At 35.3% G+C, this 23400-nt stretch overlaps 1 protein-coding gene across 8 annotated transcripts in view; it reads right to left on the bottom strand.

Annotated features, from left to right (window-relative positions):
• TBCK (TBC1 domain containing kinase) overlaps positions 1-23400 on the bottom strand; it is a 244075-nt gene that overhangs the window by 172305 nt on the left and 48370 nt on the right. For all 8 annotated transcript variants that reach the window (XR_013827926.1, XM_079919204.1, XM_079919201.1 and 5 more), the window contains 3 exons: positions 19530-19644; positions 17975-18048; positions 13252-13393 (listed from right to left, as the gene is read on the bottom strand). Coding sequence is in view for 7 of the 8 variants with exons in the window: in XM_079919204.1 (XP_079775330.1) it covers positions 13252-13393; positions 17975-18048; positions 19530-19644 (331 nt within the window). In the remaining variant the exon portion in view is untranslated. The remainder of the gene's footprint in view (positions 1-13251; positions 13394-17974; positions 18049-19529; positions 19645-23400) is intronic.

Raw genomic sequence — 23400 nt, 5'->3', positions numbered from 1 at the left:
TGTTTCCTTAATAGTTGGCTTCAGGGGGCTCCTTGGAATGGAGTCTTAAATCAAACACTTACAACTTTAACTAATGATCATGTGTTGATTGAGCGACTACCGAGTGCCAAGTTGGACTTTCTACCACCAATTATACAACTTGGGCAAATTACTTAACCACCTTAAGCCTCACTTTTCTCATTTATAAATTGGAATATTAACTATACATGCCACACAGGGTACAGTGAAGGTTATATGATGTATAAAAAAGTGCTTAGCATTTTCTGAATAAAGAAAATGCTTCATAAATGTTGGCTATTATTATGTTTCTCTAATTATTAACAAATTAAACATATATGATCATTTAAATAGACTTAGAAGGAAAAGGCTTAAAAAGATAGCTTGGTCTTTAGAGAAAAAGAGGCTCTGATTTTCTGTTTTTTTGTTTTTTTAATACAGAGGAAAAAAATCTCTTGAAGACTTATGAAATTAGAACTACAGGTGGAGAGATCATTGAAAACAAGTTGCCATTCCTCTCTCTCTTCTCAATCACTTACACTACTATCAACATTAATCTTGTAGACCTAAAGGCCAGATACTATAAAACTCGTAGAGGAAAACACAGGCAGAACACTCTCTGACATAAATCGAAGCAAGATCCTTTTTTGATCCACCTCCTAGAGTAATGAAAATAAAAACAAAAATAAACAAATGGGACCTAATTAAACTTAAAAGCTTTTGCACAGCAAAGGAAACCATAAACAAAACGAAAAGACAACCCACAGAATGGGAAAAAGTATTTGCAAATGAAGCAACTGACAAGGGATTAATCTCCAAAATATACAAACAGCTCATGCAGCTCAATAACAAAACAAACAAACAAAAAAACCCAATCAAAATAATGGGCAGAAGATCTAAACAGACATTTATCCAAAGAAGACATACAGATGGCCAAAAAGCACATGAAAAGATGTTCAACATCACTAATTATTAGAAAAGTACAAATCAAAACTAGAATGAGGGATCACCTCACACTAGTTAGAATGGTCACCATCAAAAAAATCTAGAAACAATAAATGCTGGAGAGGGTGTGGAGAAGAGGGATTCCTTCTACACTGCTGGTAGGAATATAAATTGGTACAGCTTCTATGGAGAACAGTATGGAGGTTTCTTAAAAAAAAACTAAACTAAGAGCTACCATATGATCCAGCAATCCTACTTCTGGGCATATACTCTGAGAAAACCATAATTCGCAAAGATACATGCACCCCAATGTTCATTTGCAGCACTATTTACTATAGCCAGGACATGGAAGCAACCTAAATGTCCATTGACAGAGGAATGAATAAAGAAGATGTGGTACATATACACAATGAAATATCACTCAGCCATGAAACAGAACAAAATAATGCCATCTGCAGCAACAATGGATGGACATAGAAATTGCCCTACTGAGTGATGTAAGTCAGACAGAGAAGGACAAATATCATATGATATTGCTTATACGTGGAATCTAAACTAATAGTACAAATGAACTTATCTACAAAACAGAAATAGAGTCACAGATGTAGAAAACAATCTTAGGGTTACCAGGGGGAAAGGGATAAATTGGGAGATTGGGATTGACATATACACACTATAATATATAAAATAGATAACTAATAAGGACCTACTGTATAGCACAGGGAACTCTACACAATACTCTGTAACGACCTAAAAAAAAGAATCTAAAGAAGAGTTGATATATGTATAAATGATTCACTTTGCTGTACACCTGAAACTAACACAACATTGTAAACAACTATACTCCAATAAAAATTTTTTAAAAAGAACCACCTTAAAAAATTAACTGATTTCAGGGCTTCCCTGGTGGCGCAGTGGTTTAGAGTCCGCCTGCCGATGCAGGGGACACAGGTTCGTGCCCCGGTCTGGAAAGATCCCACATGTCGCGGAGCGGCTAGGCCCCTGAGCCATGGCCACTGAGCCTGCATGTCCGGAGCCTGTACTCCGCAACGGGAGAGGCCGCAACAGTGAGAGGCCCACGTACCGCAAAAAAAAAATAATAATAATAATTGATTTCAGTTTACTTAAAAACTTTAAATGGTCTTCCATACCTTACATAACTAAGTATAAATCTCTCAATACAGCATTCAAAGTCTCCTAGGATATGGCTCCAAAATAACTTTTCAGTTTAAATGCTTACTATTTATCTATCCTGTGATGAAAACACACACACACACACACACACACACACACACACACACACACACGAAGCAGTTAAATTTGATTACTTGCAATACAGTGAACACACTCTACTATTCAGACTCATGTTATTTCTCTACTACTAATTTTTTCTTCGTGTCTATCAAAATTCTGTATAGTCATCCCTCACTATCCAGGGGGGACTGGTTCCAGGACCTACTTGGATACCAAAATCCACTGATGCTCAAGTCCTTTATTTAAAGTGGCATAGTATTTGCATATAACCTACACACATCCTCCCTTATACTTTAAATCATTTCTAGATTACTTATAATACCTAATACAATGCAAATGCTATGTAAATAGTTATAAATAAAATGTAAATGCTATGTAAACAGTACTGTTGCATGGCAAATTTAAGTTTTGCTTTTTGGAACTTTCTGGAATTTTTTTTCAAATATTTTCAATCCATGGTTGGTTGAATCCGTAGATGCAGAATCCACAAATACAGAGGGCCAACTATACCTTTGTTTAATTCTTACTCCCAACTGTTAGTTTTGTGACTTAAAGAATTCAAAATCCTTTCTCTCAGCACTTTGATGGCACTGTCCCACTGTTTTCTTGCATTCACACTGCTAAGAAGTTTAATACCAATCTAATTGTTATTCTTTGTAGGTAATAGGTCTTTTCTCTGGCACATTTTAAGATTTTCTCAACACTGATAAAGACATCAGAGCTTAGTAAAGGCAGCTTAGCACGTTGGTTAAGGGTACATAAAGCTTTGGACACAGATTGATGGACACAAATCTGCTGAATTAGTTACTACTATGTAACTAGGACAGGTTGTTTAACCTCTCTGTACCTCAATTTCCTAATCTGTAAAGATAGTAATTAGATAAACTTTATAAGTACTGGAAAGAGATTGAGATAATAGATGTAAATATGTTAGAAAAGTACCTGGCTCTTACGAAGTGCTCAATAAACGTTACTCACTATTTCATCATTAGTCATCTCCTAAAAGTTTAGTATAAGATTTCTAGCTATTTGTTGTTGTTGTTGTTGTTTGTATGTTGTGATTTTTTTTCTTTTGCCTTGCAAGGTAATTAGTATGTTCTTTCAAATTGAGAACTTTACTCTCTACTTTTGATACTACTATACGATATTAGAACATCTTGTCTGTCTTTTAAAATTTCTTTTATATTTTCAATCTTTTTATCTATTTGTGTCATATCCTGGGAGATTAACTCAGTGTTCAGTGTGTCCAGTTTCCTATGATCCATTTATTTAGTTCTTTATTTTAATAATTACATATTTTTTTCTTAAAACTCTTAGCTGATTCTTTTCAGTAAATGTTCTTGATTCCTAGTTTCTGTAATTGTTTCATAAATTGTTTCCTTTATCTCTTAAAGAACACATACATTTATTATAAAGTCCTTTCTATTTGTAATAAAATGTAAACTCTATTCGTTGTTCCTTTTTTATAGTAGAGGCCAAATTTAGATGCTTGGTGTTTCTTAGATATGTACTCATTTTTTAATACAGAATTCTCCTATACATGTTTTGGACTATGGAAACTTCTGGGTGACAGAGCAGCTGTACTGACTTTCTGGTAATATGGCAAGATCTTCCTAGCAAAGTGCTATAGCTTTTCGTCTATTTCCTTAAAATTTCTAACCTGCCAAAAGTTCCCTTTGTTAATTGTTGGTGTGTTATCAATTAATAGCTTAATGTTTTGTATCAAATCTAAAGGTTTGATGAGGTAGAAGATCTAATCCATCTTAAAACTGGACTCTAAACTTTGAGCACCACTTAAAATGTCATGAAAAAAAAATGTCATGAAGCCCCTATCATGGAATTAATATTTCCTTTCTTGGAATTCACACAGCTCTCTGTGTTTATCTTCAAAGTTAATGAATTTGCATTAAATTATAAACTCTTTGACAATGCACCTTAATCACAGTTTATTCCTACTTCATTGCTATACACACAGTAAAGATCCATCAACATTTGCTGAATCGAATTACTCATATGAGACATACATAGATCATTAGTAAAGAGTTTAAATATAAGTGATGGTAATAAAAAGGAAAAGCTACATGCTTCACATTTACACTTATGTATACTTCACATTCCAATAAAATTCTTCATTTAGGCTATGATTTTAAACAAAAATGAGATTCACTATCATTTCATACCAACAAAAAGAAAGATGGTCTAGACAAAGGACAGCAAAGAATCAGAAAATCTGGCATTTTCCCTTAGAAAAAGCAGTGCCAATCTGTAAGCTACCATGTTTTTGTGAATATTTAAATATTAATAATAAAAGCTACCATTTATGGACTGTTTGCAAAGCAACGTACTTTATATACATTATTTCATATAATTTTTCCAACAGCTTTACAATATAGATACTATTATTATTTATGGAAGTAGAACCAAAGCCTTAAGAAGTTAGTTACCCTAAGTCATACGACTATATTTTGCTGCATTAGATTTCAAACCCCGTTCTCTCTGACTACAAAAGGCTGTCTCTTAACTATTATGCTTTACCTCCTCCACTGTTGAATTAGTTCTGAAAACACACAAAATGAAGAACATAATGTCATCCTAAATCTTAGATATGGTAAAGATCAATGAGTTAATACTTCCAAAATACTTTAAAAATCTCTTGGAAGAGAGAGACCTTCAAGATGGCGGAGGAGTAAGACGTGGAGATCACCTTCCTCTCCACAAATACATCAGAAATACAACTACATGTGGAACAACTCCTACAGGACACCTACTGAATGCTGGCAGAAGACCTCAGACGTCCCTAAAGGCAAGAAACTTCCCAAGTACCTGGGTAGGGCAAAAGAAAAAAGAAAAAACATAGACAAAAGAATAGGGACAGGACCTGCACCTCTGGGAGGGAGCTGTGAAGGAGGAAAGGTTTCCACACACTAGGAAGCCCCTTCACTGGCAGAGACAGGAGTGGCGGGGGGGAAGCTTTGGAGTCACGGAGGAGAGTGCAGCAACAGGGATGCAGAGGGAAAAGCAGAGAGATTCCGCACAGAGGATCGGTGCTGACCAGCACTCACCAGCCCGAGAGGCTTGTCCGCTCACCCGCCGGGACAGGTCGGGGCTGGGAGCTGAGGCTCAGGCTTCGGAGGTCAGATCCCCGGGAGAGGACTGGGGTTGGCTGCATGAACACAACCTGAAGGGGGCTGGTGCACCACAGCTAGCCGGGAGGGAGTCCAGGAAAAAGTCTGGACCTGCCTAAGAGGCAAGAGACCATTGTTTTGGGGTGTGCAAGGAGAGGGGATTCAGAGCACCACCTAAATAAGCTCCAGAGACGGGTGCAAGCCGCAGATAATCAGTGCGGACACCAGAGACAGGCATGAAATGTTAAGCATGTGTGCAAGCACAGGTCACTAGCCACACCTCCCATCCCAGGAGCCTGGGCAGCCCACCACTGCCAGGGTCCCATGATCCATGGACAACTTCCCCGGGAGAAGACACAGCGCACCTCAGGCTGTTGCAACATCACGCCAGCCTCTGCCACCTAAGGCTCCCCCCGCATCCCGTACCCCTCCCTTCCCCAGCCTGAGCGAGCCAGAGTCCCCTAATCAGCCCTTCCTTTAACCCTGTCGGGTCTGAGCAAAGAACAGATGCCCTCAGGCGACCTACACGCACAGGCAGGGCCAAATCCAAAGCTGAACCCCAGGATCTGTGAACAAAGAAGAGAAAGGGAAATCTCTCCCAGCAGCCTCAGGAGCAGCAGATTAAATCTCCAAAATCAACGTGATGTACCCTGCATCTGTGGAATACCTGAATGGACAATGAATCAACCCAAAATTGAGGAGGTGGACTTTGGGAGCAACGGTATATATATATATTTTTCCTTTTTCTCTTTTTGTGAGTGTGTATGTGTATGCTTCTCTCTGTCATTTTTTTGTCTGTATAGCTTTGCTTTTACCATTTGTCCGAGGGTTCTGTCTGTCCGTTTTTTGTTGTTGTTGTTTTTAGTATAGATTTTAGCACTTCTTATCACTGGTGGATTTGTTTTTTGGTTTGGTTGCTCTCTTCTTTCTTTTGTTTATTTTTCCTTTTTGAAATTACTTATTAATTTTTTTACTTTTAATAATTTTTTATTTTAACTTTTTAACTTTATTTTATTCTTTCTTTAATTCTTTCTTTTTTTCTCCCTTTACTTCTGAGCCTTGTGGCTGACAGGGTCTTGGTGCTCCAGCTGGGTATCAGGCCTATAGCTCTAAGGTGGGAGAGCCGAGTGCAGGATATTGATCCACCGGAGACCTACTGGCCCCACATAATATCAAATGGCAAAAGCTTTCCCAGAGATCTCCGTCTCAACGCTAAAACCCAGATCCACTCAATGACCAGCAAGTTACAGTGCTGGACACCCTATGACAAACAATTAGCAAGACAAGAAAACAACCCCACCCATTACCAGAGAGGCTACCTAAAATCATAAGGTCACAGACACCCCAAAACACACCACCAGACGTGGTCCTGCCCACAAGAAAGACAACATCCAGCCACATCCACCAGAACACAGGCACTAGTCCCCTCCACCAAGACGCCTACACAACCCACTAAACCAACCTTAGCCTCTGGGGACAGACACCAAAAATGATGGGAACTACGAACCTGCAGCCTGCAAAAAGGAGACCCCCAAGCACAGTAAGTTAAGCAAAATGAGAAGACAGAGAAACACACAGCAGATGAAGGAGCAAGGTAAAAACCCACCACACCAAACAAATGAAGAGGAAATAGGCAGGCTACCTGAAAAAGAATTCAGAGTAATGATAAAAAAAAAGTGGATGCAAATCTTGGAAATAGAATGGAGAAAATACAAGAAACGTTTTACAAGGACCTAGAACTAAAGAGCAAACAAAAAATGATGAAGGACACAATAAATGAAATTAAAAATTCTCTGGAAGGAATCAATAGCAGAAAAACTGATGCAGAAGAATGGATAAGTGACCTAGAAGGTAAAAGAGTGCAAGTAACTACTGCAGAGCAGAATAAAGAAAAAAGAATGAAAAGAATTGAGGAGACTCTCAAAGACCTCTGTGACAACATTAAACACACCAATATTTGAATTATAGGGGTCCCAGAAGAAGAAGAGAAAAAGAAAGGGACTGGGAAAATACTTGAAGAGATTATAATAGAAAACTTCCCTAATATGGGAAAGGAAATAGTTAATCAAGTCCAGGAAGCACAGAGAGTCTCATACAGGAAAAATCCAAGGAGGAACACGTCAATACACATATCAATCAAACTATCAAAAGTTAAATACAAGGAAAAAATAATAAAAGCAGCAAAGGAAAAACAACAAATAACATACAAGGAAATCCCCATAAGGTTAACAGCTGATCTTTCAGCAGAAACTGGGCAAGCGAGAAGGGAGTGGCTGGACATATTTAAAGTGATGAAAGGGAAAAACCTACAACCAAGATTACTCTACCCAGAAAGGATCTCATTCAGATTCGATGGAGAAATTAAAACCTTTACAGACAAGCAAAAGCTAAGAGAATTCAGCACCACCAAACCAGCTTTACAACAAATGCTTAAGGAACTTCTCTAGGCAGGAAACACAAGTGAAGGAAAAGACCTACAATAACAAACCCAAAAGAGTTAAGAGAATGGTAATAGGAACATACATATTGATAATTACCTCAAATGTAAATGGATTAAATGCTCCAACCAAAAGACATACACTGGCTGAATGGATACAAAAACAAGACCCATGCATATGCAGTTTACAAGAGACCCACTTCAGACCTAGGGACACATACAGACTGAAAGTGAGGGGAAGGAAAAAGATATTCCATGCAAATGGAAATCAAAAGAAAGGTGGAGTAGCAATTCTCATATCAGACAAAATAGACTTTAAAACAAAGACAATTACAAGAGACAAAGAAGGACACTACATAATGATCAAGGGATCAATCCAAGAAGAAGATATAACAATTATAAATATTTATGCACCCAACATAGAAGCACCTCAGTACATAAGGCAAATGCTAACAGCCATAAAAGGGGAAATTGACAGTAACACAATCATAGTAGGGGACTTTAACACCCGACTTTCACCAGTGGGCAGAGCATTCAAAATGAAAATAAATAAGGAAACACAAGCTTTAAATGATACATTAAACAAGATGGACTTAATTGATATTTACAGGACATTCCATCTAAAACAGAATACACTTTCTTCTCAAGTGCTCATGGAACATTCTCCAGGATACATCATATCTTGGGTCACAAATCAAGCCTTGGTAAATTTAAGAAAATTGAAAGCGTATCAAGGGTCTTTTCTGACCACAACACTATGGGACTAGGTATCAATTACAGGAAAAAATCTGTAAAAAATACAAACACATGGAGGCTAAACAATACACTACTAAATAACCAAGAGATCACTGAAGAAATCAAAGAGGAAATCAAAAAATACCTAGAAACAAATGACAATGAAAAGACGATGACCCAAAACCTGTGGGATGCAGCAAAAGCAGTTCTAAGAGGGAAGTTTATAGCAAAGTTTAAGAAACAAGAAACATCTCAAATAAACAACCTAACCATATACCTAAAGCAATTAGAGAAAGAAGAACAAAAAAACCCCAAAGTTAGCAGAAGGAAAGAAATCGTAAAGATCAGATCAGAAATAAATGAAAATGAAATGAAGGAAAGGATAGCAAAGATCAATAAAACTAAAAGCTGGTTCCTTAAGAAGATAAACAAAATTGATAAACCATTAGCCAGACTCATCAAGAAAAAGATGGAGAAGACTCAAATCAACAGAATTAGAAATGAAAAAGGAGAAGTAACAACTGACACTGCAGAAATACAAAGGATCATGAGAGATTACTACAAGCAACTATATGCCAATAAAATGGACAACCTGGAAGAAATGGACACATTCTTAGAAAAGCACAGCCTTCCGAGACTAAACCGGGAAGAATAGAAAAAATAAACAGACCAATCACTAGCACTGAAATTGAGACTGTGATTAAAAATCTTCCAACAAACAAAAGCCCAGGACCAGATGGCTTCACAGGCGAATTCTATCAAACATTTAAAGAAGAGCTAACCCAACCTTCTCAAACTCTTCAAAAAAACTGCAGAGGAAGGAACACTCCCAAACTCATTCTACGAGGCCACCATCACCATGATACCAAAAACAGACAAAGATGTCACAAAGACAGAAAACTACAGGCCAATATCACTGATGAACATAGATGCAAAAATCCTCAACAAAATACTAGCAAACAGAATCCAGCAGCACATTAAAAGGATCATACACCATGATCAAGTAGGTTTCTTCCCAGGAATGCAAGGATTCTTCAGTACATGCAAATCAATCAATGTGATACACCATATTAAGAAATTGAAGGAGAAAAACCATATGATCATCTCAATAGATGCAGAAAAAGCTTTCGATAAAATTCAACATCCATTAATGATAAGAACCCTCCAGAAAGTAGGCAAAGAGGGAACTTACCTCCACATAATAAAGGCCATATATGACAAACCCACAGCCAACATTGTTCTAAATGGTGAAAAACTGAAAGCATTTCCACTAAGGTCAGGAAAAAGACAAGGTTGCCTACTTTCACCACTATTATTCATCATTGCTTTGGAAGTTTTATCCACAGCAATCAGAGAAGAAAAAGAAATAAAAAGAATCCAAATCGGAAAAGAAGAAGTAAAGCTGTCACTGTTTGCAGGTGACATGACACTATACACAGAGCGTCCTAAAGACTCTATCAGAAAACTGCTAGAGCAAATGAATGAATTTGGTAAAGTAGCAGGATACAAAATTAATGCACAGAAATAACTTGCATTCTTAAACACTAATGATGAAATATCTGAAAGAGAAATTAAGGAAACACTCCCATTTACCACTGCAACAAAAAGAACAAAATACCTAGGAAAAAACCTACCTAAGGAGGCCAAAGACCTGTATGTAGAAAACTATAAGACACTGATGAAAGAAATTAAAGATGATACAAACACATGGAGAGATATATCATGTTCTTGGATGGAAGAATCAACATTGTGAAAATGGCTCTACTACCCAAAGCAATCTACAGATTCAATGCAATCCCTATGAAACTACCAATGGCATTTTTCACAGAACTAGAACAAAAAATTGCACAATTTGTATGCAAACACAAAAGACCCTGAATAGCCAAAGCAATCTTGAGAAAGGAAAACGGAGCTGGAGGAATCAGGCTCCTTGACTTCAGCCCTTACTACAAAGTTACAGTAATCAAGACAGTATGGTACTGGCACAAAAACAGAAATATAGATCAATGGAACAGGATAGAAAGCCCAGCGACAAACCCACGCAAATATGGTTATGTTATTTTTGATAAAGGAGACAAGAATATACAATGGAGAAAAGACAGCCACTTCAATAAGTGGTGCTGGGAAGACTGGACAGCTACATGTCAAACAATGAAATTAGAACACTCCCTAACACCATACACAAAAATAAACTAAAAATAGATTAAAGACCTAAATGTAAGGCCAGACACTATAAGACTCTTAGAGGAAAACATAGGCAGAACACTCTATGACATAAATCACAGCAAGATCCTTTTTGACCCACTTCCTAGAGAAATGGAAATAAAAACAAAAATAAACAAATGGGACCGAATGAAACTTCAAAGCTTTTGCACAGCAAAGGAAACCATAAACAAGACAAAAGGACAACCCTCCGAATGGGAGAGAATATTTGCAAATGAAGCAACTGACAAAGGATTAATCTCCAAAATTTACAAGCAGCTCATGCAGCTCAATATCAAAAAAACAAACAACCCAATCCAAAAATGGGCAGAAGACCTAAATAGACATTTCTCCAAAGAAGATATACAGATTGCCAAAAAACACATGAAGGAATGCTCAACATCACTAATCATTAGAGAAATGCAAATCAAAACTACAATGAGGTAACACCTCACACTGTTCAGAATGGCCATCATCAAAAAATGTACAAACAATAAATCCTGGAGAGGGTGTGGAGAAAAGGGAACAAAGGGAACCCTCTTGCTCTGTTGGTGGGAATGTAAATTGATACAGCCACTATGGAGAACAGTATGGAGGTTCCTTAAAAAACTAAAAATAGAACTACCGTATGACCCAGCAAGTGCACTACTGGGCATATACCCTGAGAAAACCATAATTCTAAAAGAGTCATGTACCACAATGTTCATTGCAGCTTTATTTACAGTAACCAGGACATGGTAGCAACCTAAGTGTCCATCAACAGATGAATGGATAAAGAAGACATGGCACATATATACAATGGCATATTACTCAGCCATAAAACGAAATGAAATTGAGTTATTTGTAGTGAGGTGGATGGACCTAGATTCTGACATACAGAGTGAAGTAAGTCAGAAAGAGAAAAAGAAATACTGTATGCTAACACATACATATGGATTCTAAAAAGAAAAAAAATGGTTATGAAGAACCTAGGGGCAGGACAGGAACAAAGACATAGAGAATGGACTTGAGGACATGGGGAGGGGGAAGGGTAAGCTGGGACGAAGTAAGAGAGTGGACTTATATATACTATCAAATGTAAAACAGATAGCTAGTGGGAAGCAGCTGCACAGCACAGAGAGATCAGCTCGGTGCTTTGTGACCACCTAGAGGGGTGGGATTGGGAGGGTGGGAGGGAGATGCAAGAGGGAACAGATATGGGAACATATGTATACGTATAGCTGATTCACTTTGTTATAAAGCGGAAACTAACACACCATTGTAAAGCAATTATACTCCAATAAAGATGTTAAAAAAAACATCTCTTGGAAGACAGAACAACAGATGAATAATAAAAATGTGTGCCTTTAAAGACCTTATTGTCCATGTAGACAAACATGACAAATGCTAAAATAGAAAAGGAGAGAAAAGAAGACAGGAACTAACCCTGGCAGGTATTTGGAGGGAGGATTGACAAAATATTAGTTGTCTCTCCAAATCCATCCTGATCTTCTTTCTGAATATTTAGGCATTTGTATTCTGTTGAACCTACATGTGGCCACATGAATAAAGTGCCACTAGTGAAAAGAACAGAGTTGATATCTGCAACTTTTATATCACCTTTTTAAAGACAGTTACCATGAATTCACTCCTCTTCTTTCCTTATAGCTAAAAAAGAGGATAAAGAGAGCATCTTTGGAAATCAGGTGGTGAGAATGGTGGAGCCATTCCTGAGAGCCTAAGTTTTTTCATGATGCTGTGGAACAGAGCCCACCCTAACTTTCTGTGGACTGTTACATGAGGGAGAAAAACATCTGTGTTTTTTAAGCTACTGCAGTTTTAATTCATTTGTTTTTAATAGCTGTATAGTCTTTATTACCCTAATAAATATAGAGGATATTTCAGGAAGGCCTCATAAAAAGCCAACTCAGTTACAAAGTCAGTCTTACAGGAGACAGAATAACAGAGGAGAAGGGATTTAAGGAAGAAAGAATACCACAGAAGGGAGAGAGAGAATGAACATACCAAAGCATGTAAGCAGTTTTAGTGTAAATGTTTCTAAATATGCTTAATTTTTTACACTTAGTACAGTGTGTGTGTATATATATATATATATATATATATTTTTTTTTTTTTTTTTTGGCGGTACGCAGGCTTCTCACTGTTGTGGCCTCTCCTGTTGTGGAGCACAGGCTCCGGACGTGCAGGCTCAGCGGCCATGGCTCACGGGCCCAGCCACTCCGCGGCATGTGGGATCCTCCCGGACTGGGGCACGAACCCGTGTCCCCTGCATCGGCAGGCGGACTCTCAACCACTGTGCCGCCAGGGAAGCCCAGTACAGTGTATATTTTTAATACTTAATAAAAGCGTCAATATTTCTAGATATACTAAAATAATATACAAATAGTCAAACAGGATTTTTTACGAAGTCAAATTGAGATTTTTTTCTCTGTTATCTAGTCAATTTGCAAAGCAAAAACATGCTATTGATATTACTAAATAGCCTTCGTATCCAAAAATACTTTCCTAAGAAACACACAATTTATTTTTATGAGTTTACTATTTCTTTATACATACCACACAAAGCTCAAATAAAATGATTCCAAGAGACCAGACATCTGATTTGGGGCCAGAAGGCAACGGTTTCTCACTTGGCACATGATCATTGGTTTTGAAAATTCCTTGTGCAATTACCTCAGGTGCCAAGTATGATGGATACCTAAAATGGTATATTTTAGAAATGAATAATTACTATGAGCTAGAAAGGGGGAAAGAAGTATGTAGTGGTACATTTTTACTATCAGTACAGTACGACCTATGTAAAAGCTCAATGCAATTAGACAACTCTTTCTAGGAAGAATTCTAAACTAACCATAATACAGGCTTCTATGTCTAGGAATCAAGAGCAAATACATGAGTCTCAAATAATTTAAAACCTATCGTGTGTCTGCAATATTAGTTCCTTTCTTTGCTTTCCTCTGTGTTAACATATTGCCTTCTTGCAGCTTTCCAGGTTTCCAGGAGTTTTTCCTTCTTCCTTACTATCTTCTTTTTATCTTCTCTTCTCTTTATACTTAACTCTTCTCTTTATACTTAACTATCTTCTCTTTATACTTAACTCTTATTTAAAGCATATATTATCTTTGAAAATAGTATTTATTCTTTTGAATAGTAGCAATGTCAAAATCTGTAAAAATATATAAATTGAAAGGTAAGACTTTCTCCCATCTCTGTACTCCAGTCACCCACACATATGTATGTATAAATAAACTTTATCACCCATCATCATTGCCCCATAGGGAAGCACACTATATGCACTATTCTGTACCCTTTCTCACTCAAAATATATTTTAGAGATCATTCTAAAAACATAAGTATAGATTTGCCTCATTCTTTTTGAAAACTGCCAATAATTTCATTGTATTGATGCATTTAATTTACTTAAAGCAACTCTGAAGAAGGATATGTTGGAAGTTCCACTCTTTTGCTATTACAAACAATGCTGACGTGGATATATTACAAATATTCCCTTTCCCATGAATATGTATGTGTAGACGAAAGACAAATTCCTAGACATGGCACTACAAAGTCATAAGGTAGATGCATTTTAAATTTTGATTCATGTTGCCAAGTTGCCCTTTCAGGTTATGGCAATTTATATTCTCATAAGCAATATGAGTGCCTATTTCCCCTTACCTTCATCAACACAAGTTTTTTGAAAATTGCTTTAGTAAATACAAAAGACAGATTAAATGAATAAGGTATAAAGAATAAAGTTTAAAAGAACACCCATGTACCTATCAAGAAGTTTAAGTAAAGAATATGAAATTATCACTAAAGGTCCCTCTCTGCTTCTCCTTAATTATACCTCCCTGGTATCCCCCAAAAGGAACAGACAACTGGAATTTTTGTGTTTATAATTCTCTTCCATTTCTTTATAGCTTTACCATATGTTTGTAACCCTAAAAAGTATATTGTTTAGTCAAGCACATTTCTGAACTTTATAGTATTGGAATTATGCTGATGGTATTCCTTTGTGATTTGCTTTTTTAACCAACGTTATTTAAAAGAGCCATCCATATAGTTGCATGTAGATTTAAGTCATTAATTTTACTTCTATTTTATGAATATATCATAATTTATTCACTCTAATGTCAATAGGCATTTAAGTTATTTCCTGTCTTTTTCTATTATAAACAATGTTCCTAGAAATACTATGTGTACATCTGCAAAAGTTTCCCCAAGGGTATAAACCTAGGATTGAATTTCTAGGCCATAAGACATGTGCACTTTCAACTTTATAATATCATGCCAAATGTTTTTTGAAAGGGATTGTATCAATTTATACTCCCACGAGCAGTGTACAACAGATCCTATTGCTTACTTCTCCAACACTTGTTAGACAGCAGTGACAGACTTTCTAATGTTTGGCCACCTGGTGGGTGGGACCTACACACCGTTGTAGTTTTAATTTGTATTTCCTTGATAACTAAAGAGGCTGAGGCACATTTTCATACACATAAATTTGTACTATGATATCATTTTACCCTAAGGTGATCATATTGATCTTCTAAATGAATGTGTGAAACCTCTGGAGACAAGTGAAGTCTAGTAGAAAAGCAATGAACTTAATATTATAATACCTGTATTCTAACTTCAGTCCTATCACATATTCTATATATGATTTGGGTTTCTTAATCTATAAAATAGGAATAATAATGCCTACCTCACAAAACTGTTATAAATATTAGTGAATACATAAAGAAGTTTTCTAAAAATGAAAAATATGACACATATGCAATGTTTTAGCTTTGTCATCATTAGCATGATACATCCAGAAGGTAAACTGTTCATTTTTAATCCTGATTTCCAGCACATCTAACCCCAAAATAACAGAATGGGTAGTGAAAAGTCAAGCAATACTATGGGTAAATTGTTATATCTAAAACTTCTGACTGGTGATCTCTGGAAGTACAGAGGCGACTTTTGCTCCCAAAATTCTAATTTCCTTTCTATCAAGGACTTGTTAATTAATAAAAATAATAAAACTTAGGATTTTTAAATGTAAATTATCTCCTTTCAACAAGTGTCTCTTCTTTAGCATAGCATTTTAACGCTCTTACCGGAACTCTGCCGTGAGTATGACTGGTGAGATAAATGTAAGTGGCTTTCACCATCTGTCTGATGCTTTAACAAGGTATTAAGCTACTGGCCAAATAAAATGAATGTCCAATTTCTAACTCTTTACAATATTTTGAAACAGATGTTAACATTTTACTTTGTTGTTCTTTAATATTTGTCTTTTGAATCAACTGCAAGCTTCTTCTGGTGTAAATATTTTCTTTCATGACTTAGCTGTTTGATCACTTTATTTTTCCTGGCTAATGTTTCACATTTTGCTCTTTGATACTTTCTGGTCAGACCTTTTGGGTCAAAGACTTCAAAGTAAGCCAAACCAAATGGCACATGAGACCAATTCTATCCAAGCATTTTAAATTCAAACACAACTCTTCAAAATCCTTGATGTGCTTTAAGAAAAATCACTTCCTTTCTTCTATTCATCACTATAACCTAAAGAACGTTTAAGTAAAAGGCAAAAAATTAATTTTTGTTTGTATGGTTTTTGGAGTTCTCTCTCATACAAATTTAGACAAAATGAAGAAGCACATTAACTACAGCTGCCTAAAAGCTATTTTAAAAGGCAATTATTACATATGATGAAGATACCAGAGCTTTATTATGAACTGAATTTTATTATTTCAAAAGGTTTTTTTTAAAACAAATAGAGCGTAGGCTATTTTTATAAAATATTGTTTTTGTGCTTGTGAAAACAATTGTTTGTTGCCTACAACCACAAGTTTTGGTATGTAAAACTATAAGACTATGAATTTATGCACATTAATAAGTAGGCCATCAAAACAGAAAATTTCCCATTAAATAATGAGCTTCTTGAAGAATGGGAACCTATCTTATCCATGTTTGTATATCCAGCAGCCATAAGAAAATGTATTTGATAAATATTTCCTTAATAAATAAAGGAAGGAATGACTAAACAATTTATTTTAAGATTATAGCTATGGCCAAGCTAATGAAAATTTTAAGTGACAAAACTATAAGCTAACTTACAAAGATGAAAGGTAATTTATAAATGAGATCTTTTTTTAAAAACATCTAGTTAAGTTTTTAGGCAATGTTTTCCTGCAGAAACATACTCCATGACTCCAAACCATAATTCCCAATAATGGAGTGACAGAACTGACTTTAGGGAGCCCAAAGAGCAAAACACAAATCAATACTATTAAACAGAATCTCACAGCAATTAAGAAATATGCTTAAGGTCTCTAGAAAATTGGATTATATCATTTTAATTTGCTGATTTTGATAATTGTTTTGTGGTTATGTAAGAAAATTCCTTACTTTAGGAAATACAAACTGAAGTATTGAGGGGTAAATGGCCATTATATACACTAATAATTCTTAAATAATTCAGAAAAAATATATTATACACAAATACATATATATGTGTAAGATAAAAGAAAGAGAAAAAAATGTAGTGAAATGTTAACATTTGGGGAGTCTGAGTTAAGGCTATACAGGAAATTTTTGTACTATTTTGTAACTTCTATGTATCTAAAATTAAACACTTATAAAAGAATTATATTATTAACATGTTTAAAAAGCAACCAAACAATAAATATAATACAGACATCTATATCAAAGCATTCAATTGAGTCCAGGATGAAATAAACTTTCATTCCTTTTTTGGAGGCTAACATAAATCTGGAATTCCATATCAGAACCTCTCCAAACTTATACACAGACTTTCAGTTAGAGAATCCACCCCATTACCTCTGACAGCTACAGTGACTCGACTTGAAGCTTAATGTACAACTACATCTTAAAGAACAGAGAATTAAACTTAGAAATATTAGAAGATAATATGAGAGTGATTTTTCTGTCTTTTGAGGAACATACATTATCATTAAGTGAGAATCTTGTCAGCCTTCTTGCCTTAAATTTACCTAATTCTGAATGAAATAAAATTAATTTTAGTAAGCATTATAAGGTGAAGAAAGTCAATAATCTGCTAGCCTCACTACCAATTCAATGAAAGATCAACATCAGGGACCTTTTGTATGCTGGGAAAAACTCATTGTCTACTCTTAGAAGTATTTGGAAAATTAAGATATTTTTAATTTTAAAAAGGTAGTTTTATGTCAAAAATAATAAATTAACAAAATACACACTTCATTAAAGATTAGAAAGTTTAAGCCGGAACTCAGAAAAAAAAAATTCTTACCCAGTTGGGAAATCAACATCATCACCATATGCTGTCATGTGATAAAGTCCAAATTTAGCCAATTTAACATGTCCCTATAATAATAAAGGAAGAAAAAAAATCATTATAAAATATTTTAATATCACTGACAGGGAAAATTATGATTATACATTTTATAAGTAAGGACACTATCATATAGTCAGATACATTAAGAAAATATTATATTTTAATTTGCCATAATTTTATTAAAAACTATTTGTCAGTGTTTGAAGTCTGCTTTATATTCATTACAAACATATATATACACACATACATATTTTATATATCAAAATGACAACATTTAAAAATTTTTGCTGCTTATTATTTTCTGGGCTTCTCTAAATAGCAAAAATGTTCTTAGTTGTCTTGAATCCTCAATTAGAATATATTGTGGTAATTTTCACAAAAGAAAATTTTTTCAGGGAGTTGCAAGTCCACTCACAATGTTATAATTTAAACTTGACATGGACATTTTTAACTTGGAAAGGTCAGTTCACAAATCAAGATATTAGTGAATCTGCTTGATTCCCAACAATTTTTTATACTGTTTGAGAATAAGCATAATGATCACAAAAGCAAGATTCTTAAAAGGCAAAACAAATTTAGAAGTCCCTTAAGGTTTTCCCCCTTTAGATGTTTAACACTTTATAAAACCATAGTCAATTTAAAAGTTGTTTTCTTTTTCTCAAGAACTCTATTTCCCAGAATTACAAAACATTTATATTTTAAAACAATTCAGACAGTTAGATACTCTACTACCATAAGTATGAAATTAATGAGCACCATTTATCTTTATTTTTAATATCATAGGGTATATATACTGAAAGTCTGGAAGAAAGTCAGAGAAAAAGAATAATCCTACTAATACAAAAGATAATTCCCCAGAAAATGTTTCCTCAAAACTATTTTATATGCTTATGAAAAAGAATGAAATTATGATTATTCCTGAAAAAATACCACCTTGCTACCCATAATTCTCTTAGAGGTTGACTAGCTTCTTAGAAATCCCCCATAAGATTTCCAAGTAGAGAATCAGTACTCCAATTAAAAAAAGAAGCTAGGTATGAACAGCTGGTAAACAAAGAAAATAAATGAGGAATAAAGTGAAAAGAGGAAGTAGGAAAGAAGAATAAAGTGGAGAAAACACAATTCAGTTGTGCTATGAGAAAAATATTCTATGTAAATAGTCAGAGAATCTTTCTTAAGATGAAAGCAAATTCAGAGAAGGAGTGGATTGGGAAGACACAATGTGTATGTATCTTTTAGAAAATGAATGGAAGGAAAAACAAAACAAGTTAGAAAATGGGTCTGGGGAAAAAAGAATAATGAATGTGAAAGACACACGGATTCATATAATTTAGAGATACTTATTTTTAAACAACCACAAATATATTACATTCATATAATCTTTTCATTATGAATACGCTTAAGACATATTCTAATTCTACAGTCCCTCTGATTCACTAAGTGGGCCTGATTTCAGTAGCTTCCAATGTGAAATAAAAAGCAAATATTTAATATACTATTTGATGATTACCTTTCGATCCAAAAGGATATTATGAGGAGACAGTGCCCGGTGTACTATACCATGTTTGTTCATATACTGCAAGCCCTGAAGTATCTCAAATGCTATGCACAAAACCTTTGAATATCTACAAAGAAAACAAAAGAGTCACAGATCAATAGGTCAATTACAAAGCAGATACAGAACCTGTTTTAAGAAATAAAATGAGGTTCACTGATAAAATTCAAAGATATATATATATATATGTGTGTGTATATATATATATATATATTTTTTTTTTTTTTTTGGCCATGTGCCTTGTGAGATTTTAGTTCCCTGACCAGGGATTGAACCCAGACTTTCAGCAGTGAAAGTGCAGAGTCCTAACCACTGGAACCACCAGGGGATTCCCCAAAGAGCTATATTTTTATTGTACCTCCTCTATTCAGAGAAAATAGACTCTACACATTTTCTAAACTATTTACTTCGACATATTTTTGATTTTCCACTTACAACAGAATTGATCTGACAAAGAACGTAGTTTTCTAAAGGCTACTCTAATTGAAGTATAATTCTTCCATGAAGGTAGTTTAATATTGGTGGTATACAAATGACCTTGACCTTCAGCAGGTTGGACTTTGCCAAATTATCAGGACACTTGCAGATATATGGCAGAACTAAGTCAATGAAAACCACCTATCTTGCTCAAGACAAAACACCTATGTCCCTGAAAAATAGCTATAATATATTTTATAGCAGATAGACCTGAGCTTACTTTCCAGATCAATCCACAAAGCAACCTCCAGTAATTTATCAAACATTTCTTTTTTATCCTATTCTCTCTTAAGCCAACTTCCACAGGGATGCCCAGTTTCTTTGTCTTGCTCTCTCTCTTCCTCTCCCTCTCTCTCTCTCTTTTTTTTTTTAAATAAAACATCATTCATATAGGAAGTTAGGAAGAATATACAGAAAAGTAGGGGAGAATAATTCAAACCCAATCCTCAAACCACTAATATTAACATTTGGGTACAGATCTCTTTTCTTCCCCCTTTTTTTTTTTTTACACTTTAAATCAGACTTTAAAAAACTAAATAAATATGAGGGTAACAACTAAATTAATTTTTTAAAAGGTATAAACAACAAGCTAATAATAGAGATACAATGAAATTATATATAAAAAAAGTCAACCTAAAAGCAGGGCAAATAAAAGGAAAAAAGAACAAAGAACAAATGGAACAATTAGAAAACAATTAACAGATTTTTTTTTTTCTTTTTTTTTTTTTGCGGTACGCGGGCCTCTCACTGTTGTGACCTCTCCCACTGCGGAGCACAGGCTCCGGACGTGCAGGCTCAGCAGCCATGGCTCACGGGCCCAGCCACTCCGTGCCATGTGGGATCCTCCCGGACCAGGGCATGAACCCGCATCCCCTGCATCGGCAGGCGGACTCTCAACCACTGCGCCACCAGGGAAGCCCAATTAACAGATTTTAATTCAGATATATCAACCATTACATTATATGTAACTGCTCCAAAGTCACCAATTCAGACTTGATTATATTCAGGTTACAAGGAACCCACATTAAATAAAAAATGTTAAGTTAAAAGATCACTGATTGTCATGGGCTTGGGTGGAGGGAATGGGTTGATACAAAGGAGTATGAGAAAATTTTACATGATGGAATTGTTCTATTTCTAATTTTGATGATGGTTATAGGACTGAGTTGGCCAAACTGATTTAACTGCACGCTAAAAAGGGTAAATTGTAAGGTATGTAAATTAATCGCAATAAACTTGACATAAAAAGAAGGCCAAATACAATTTAAAAAAAGAATAATTTCACTATGACTCCCTCCTCTAAATTAAAACCATAAGAAAGAACAAGAGATGAAAAGTTAAAATCTCTCTCTCTTCTCATCCTTGTCTGACTTTCCAGAAGTAACCATCTCTAGCAGTTTGTGTTTTCAACTCTTCTGGTGGTTAGACTTTTACGTAATTATAATTAACTCTTCACTATGCAAGACGATATAATTAACATACTTCTCCATTTTCCTTTTCTAACTCCTGATTTTTTAAATTAATTAGTTTATTTACTTATTTTTGGCTGTGTTGGGTCTTCGTTGCTGTGCGCGGGCTTTCTCTAGTTGTGGTGAGTGGGGGCTACTCTTCGTTGCAGTGTGCAGGCTTCTCACTGCAGTGGCTTCTCTTGTTGCAGAGCACAGGCTCTAGGCGCACGGGCTTCAGTAGTTATGGCATGCAGGCTCAGTAGTTGTGGCTCATGGGCTCTAGAGCGCAGGCTCAGTAGTTGTGGTGCATGGGCTTAGTTGCTCCGCGGCATGTGGCATCTTCCTGGACCAGGGCTGGAACCTGTGTCCCCTGCATTGGCAGGTGGATTCTTAACTACTGTGCCACCAAGGAAGTCTCTTTTTTTTTTATTGTTTATATTATTTTACATTATCAAATTTTATAAGACAGATGAAAGATGCCTTTGCTCCTTTCTTGAAGACTAAACAGATAAACAAGTAAATATATAACATGATATATAGCGATTAAGTGCTAAGGAGAAAAAGTAGAGAAGAGAAGACAGAATGTGGGTTGCTATTTTATATATACAGTGTGATCAAGGAAGGCTTCACTGAGGTGACATTTGTGCCAAAATCTAAAGGAAATGAAAAAGACATGCAGCTCCCTGGGAAATGTGTAATTCAGGCAGAGGGCACAGTAAGCAAGTCTTAACTGGAAGAATACACAGCAGTTCAAAAAAGAAAAACAAATTTTAAAAAAACCACCAAAAAACACAATGAAGCTACTGTGTATGCAGTAGAATGAGCAAAAGGTGAAACTGGGAGGAGATGAGGGCAGAGAGGTAGCAAGTCAGAGGGCTAGATCATGTGAGGCCATTTAGGCCTTGGCTTTTACTCTGAGACAGATGGGAAGTGTTTTGGTACACTGCTGCACTATGTATAGTAAAAATTTACCATGGAACTAAGCAGAGAAAGAAATAAAAACCTAAGCCACTTAACCCCTAGCTCTCCAGAGAAAATATCTCAGTCATCAGGATTTAATGGATACTATAATTTTATAATTATAACTGTATTCATGAATTTTATCATCAGCTACTATCATTTTTTATACCTCATATGATTCTTTTTGTGTTTCCTTTTTATTTAGCTAGAATATAGTCATGAGAAAATTTTTCATAGCATGTAGATACCATGCTATTCCTCTGTGGAAGCTTTCAGGATTCTTTTATACTTTATTCTTAGACTTATACTCCTATGAGCATGGCCTATTATTTAATTTCCAAGATCTCTCTTCTGGTCTCCAGTTGTTCCGTTTCAATACATCCTGTTCTTTGGCTATGGATACATTATTCTTTTGAGTCTCTCTGAGGATAGTTATTAGAATTCTTTTAATTTGGGGGGGAAAAAAGTATGTTATCTTCATTTCCTCTGGGGTAAGTTTTTTAAATTTTTTTTTCCTCCCTTGACTCTCTCAAACTATTTCTTCCCTCATATATCTGGTACTTCCTGATTGTCAGCCATATTTTAAAATAAAGCAATAAGTTGATATTCCCCATGAAGTATATATAAAAAACAAAACAAAACAAAAGTTACTATTTATAAAGAATTCTTATTAAACTGATCTATAAACTATTCTACTTTATCAAATAGTTTCTCCCATATTAAAGTGTCACAACAGCCAGTATTAAGCAAATGAGATGAGAACAATTAAGAATTAATAGTTTTCATTAACATCTGCAAAAAAATAAACCAACTATGTAAAGGAAAAGATTCCAAACTTTAAAACAACTACAATTACATTGAAAACTATGTGCACATGAAAGAATGCAAACCCCTCCCCTCTTAAAAACAAAGAAAACCTTTCATTAAGATTGATTAACAAA

The sequence above is a fragment of the Stenella coeruleoalba genome (genome assembly GCF_951394435.1).
Source record: "Stenella coeruleoalba genome assembly, chromosome: 4".
Lineage (NCBI taxonomy): Eukaryota > Metazoa > Chordata > Mammalia > Artiodactyla > Delphinidae > Stenella > Stenella coeruleoalba.
Note: the sequence above shows the minus strand (reverse complement) of the source record. Positions and strands in the feature narration are given on the sequence as shown.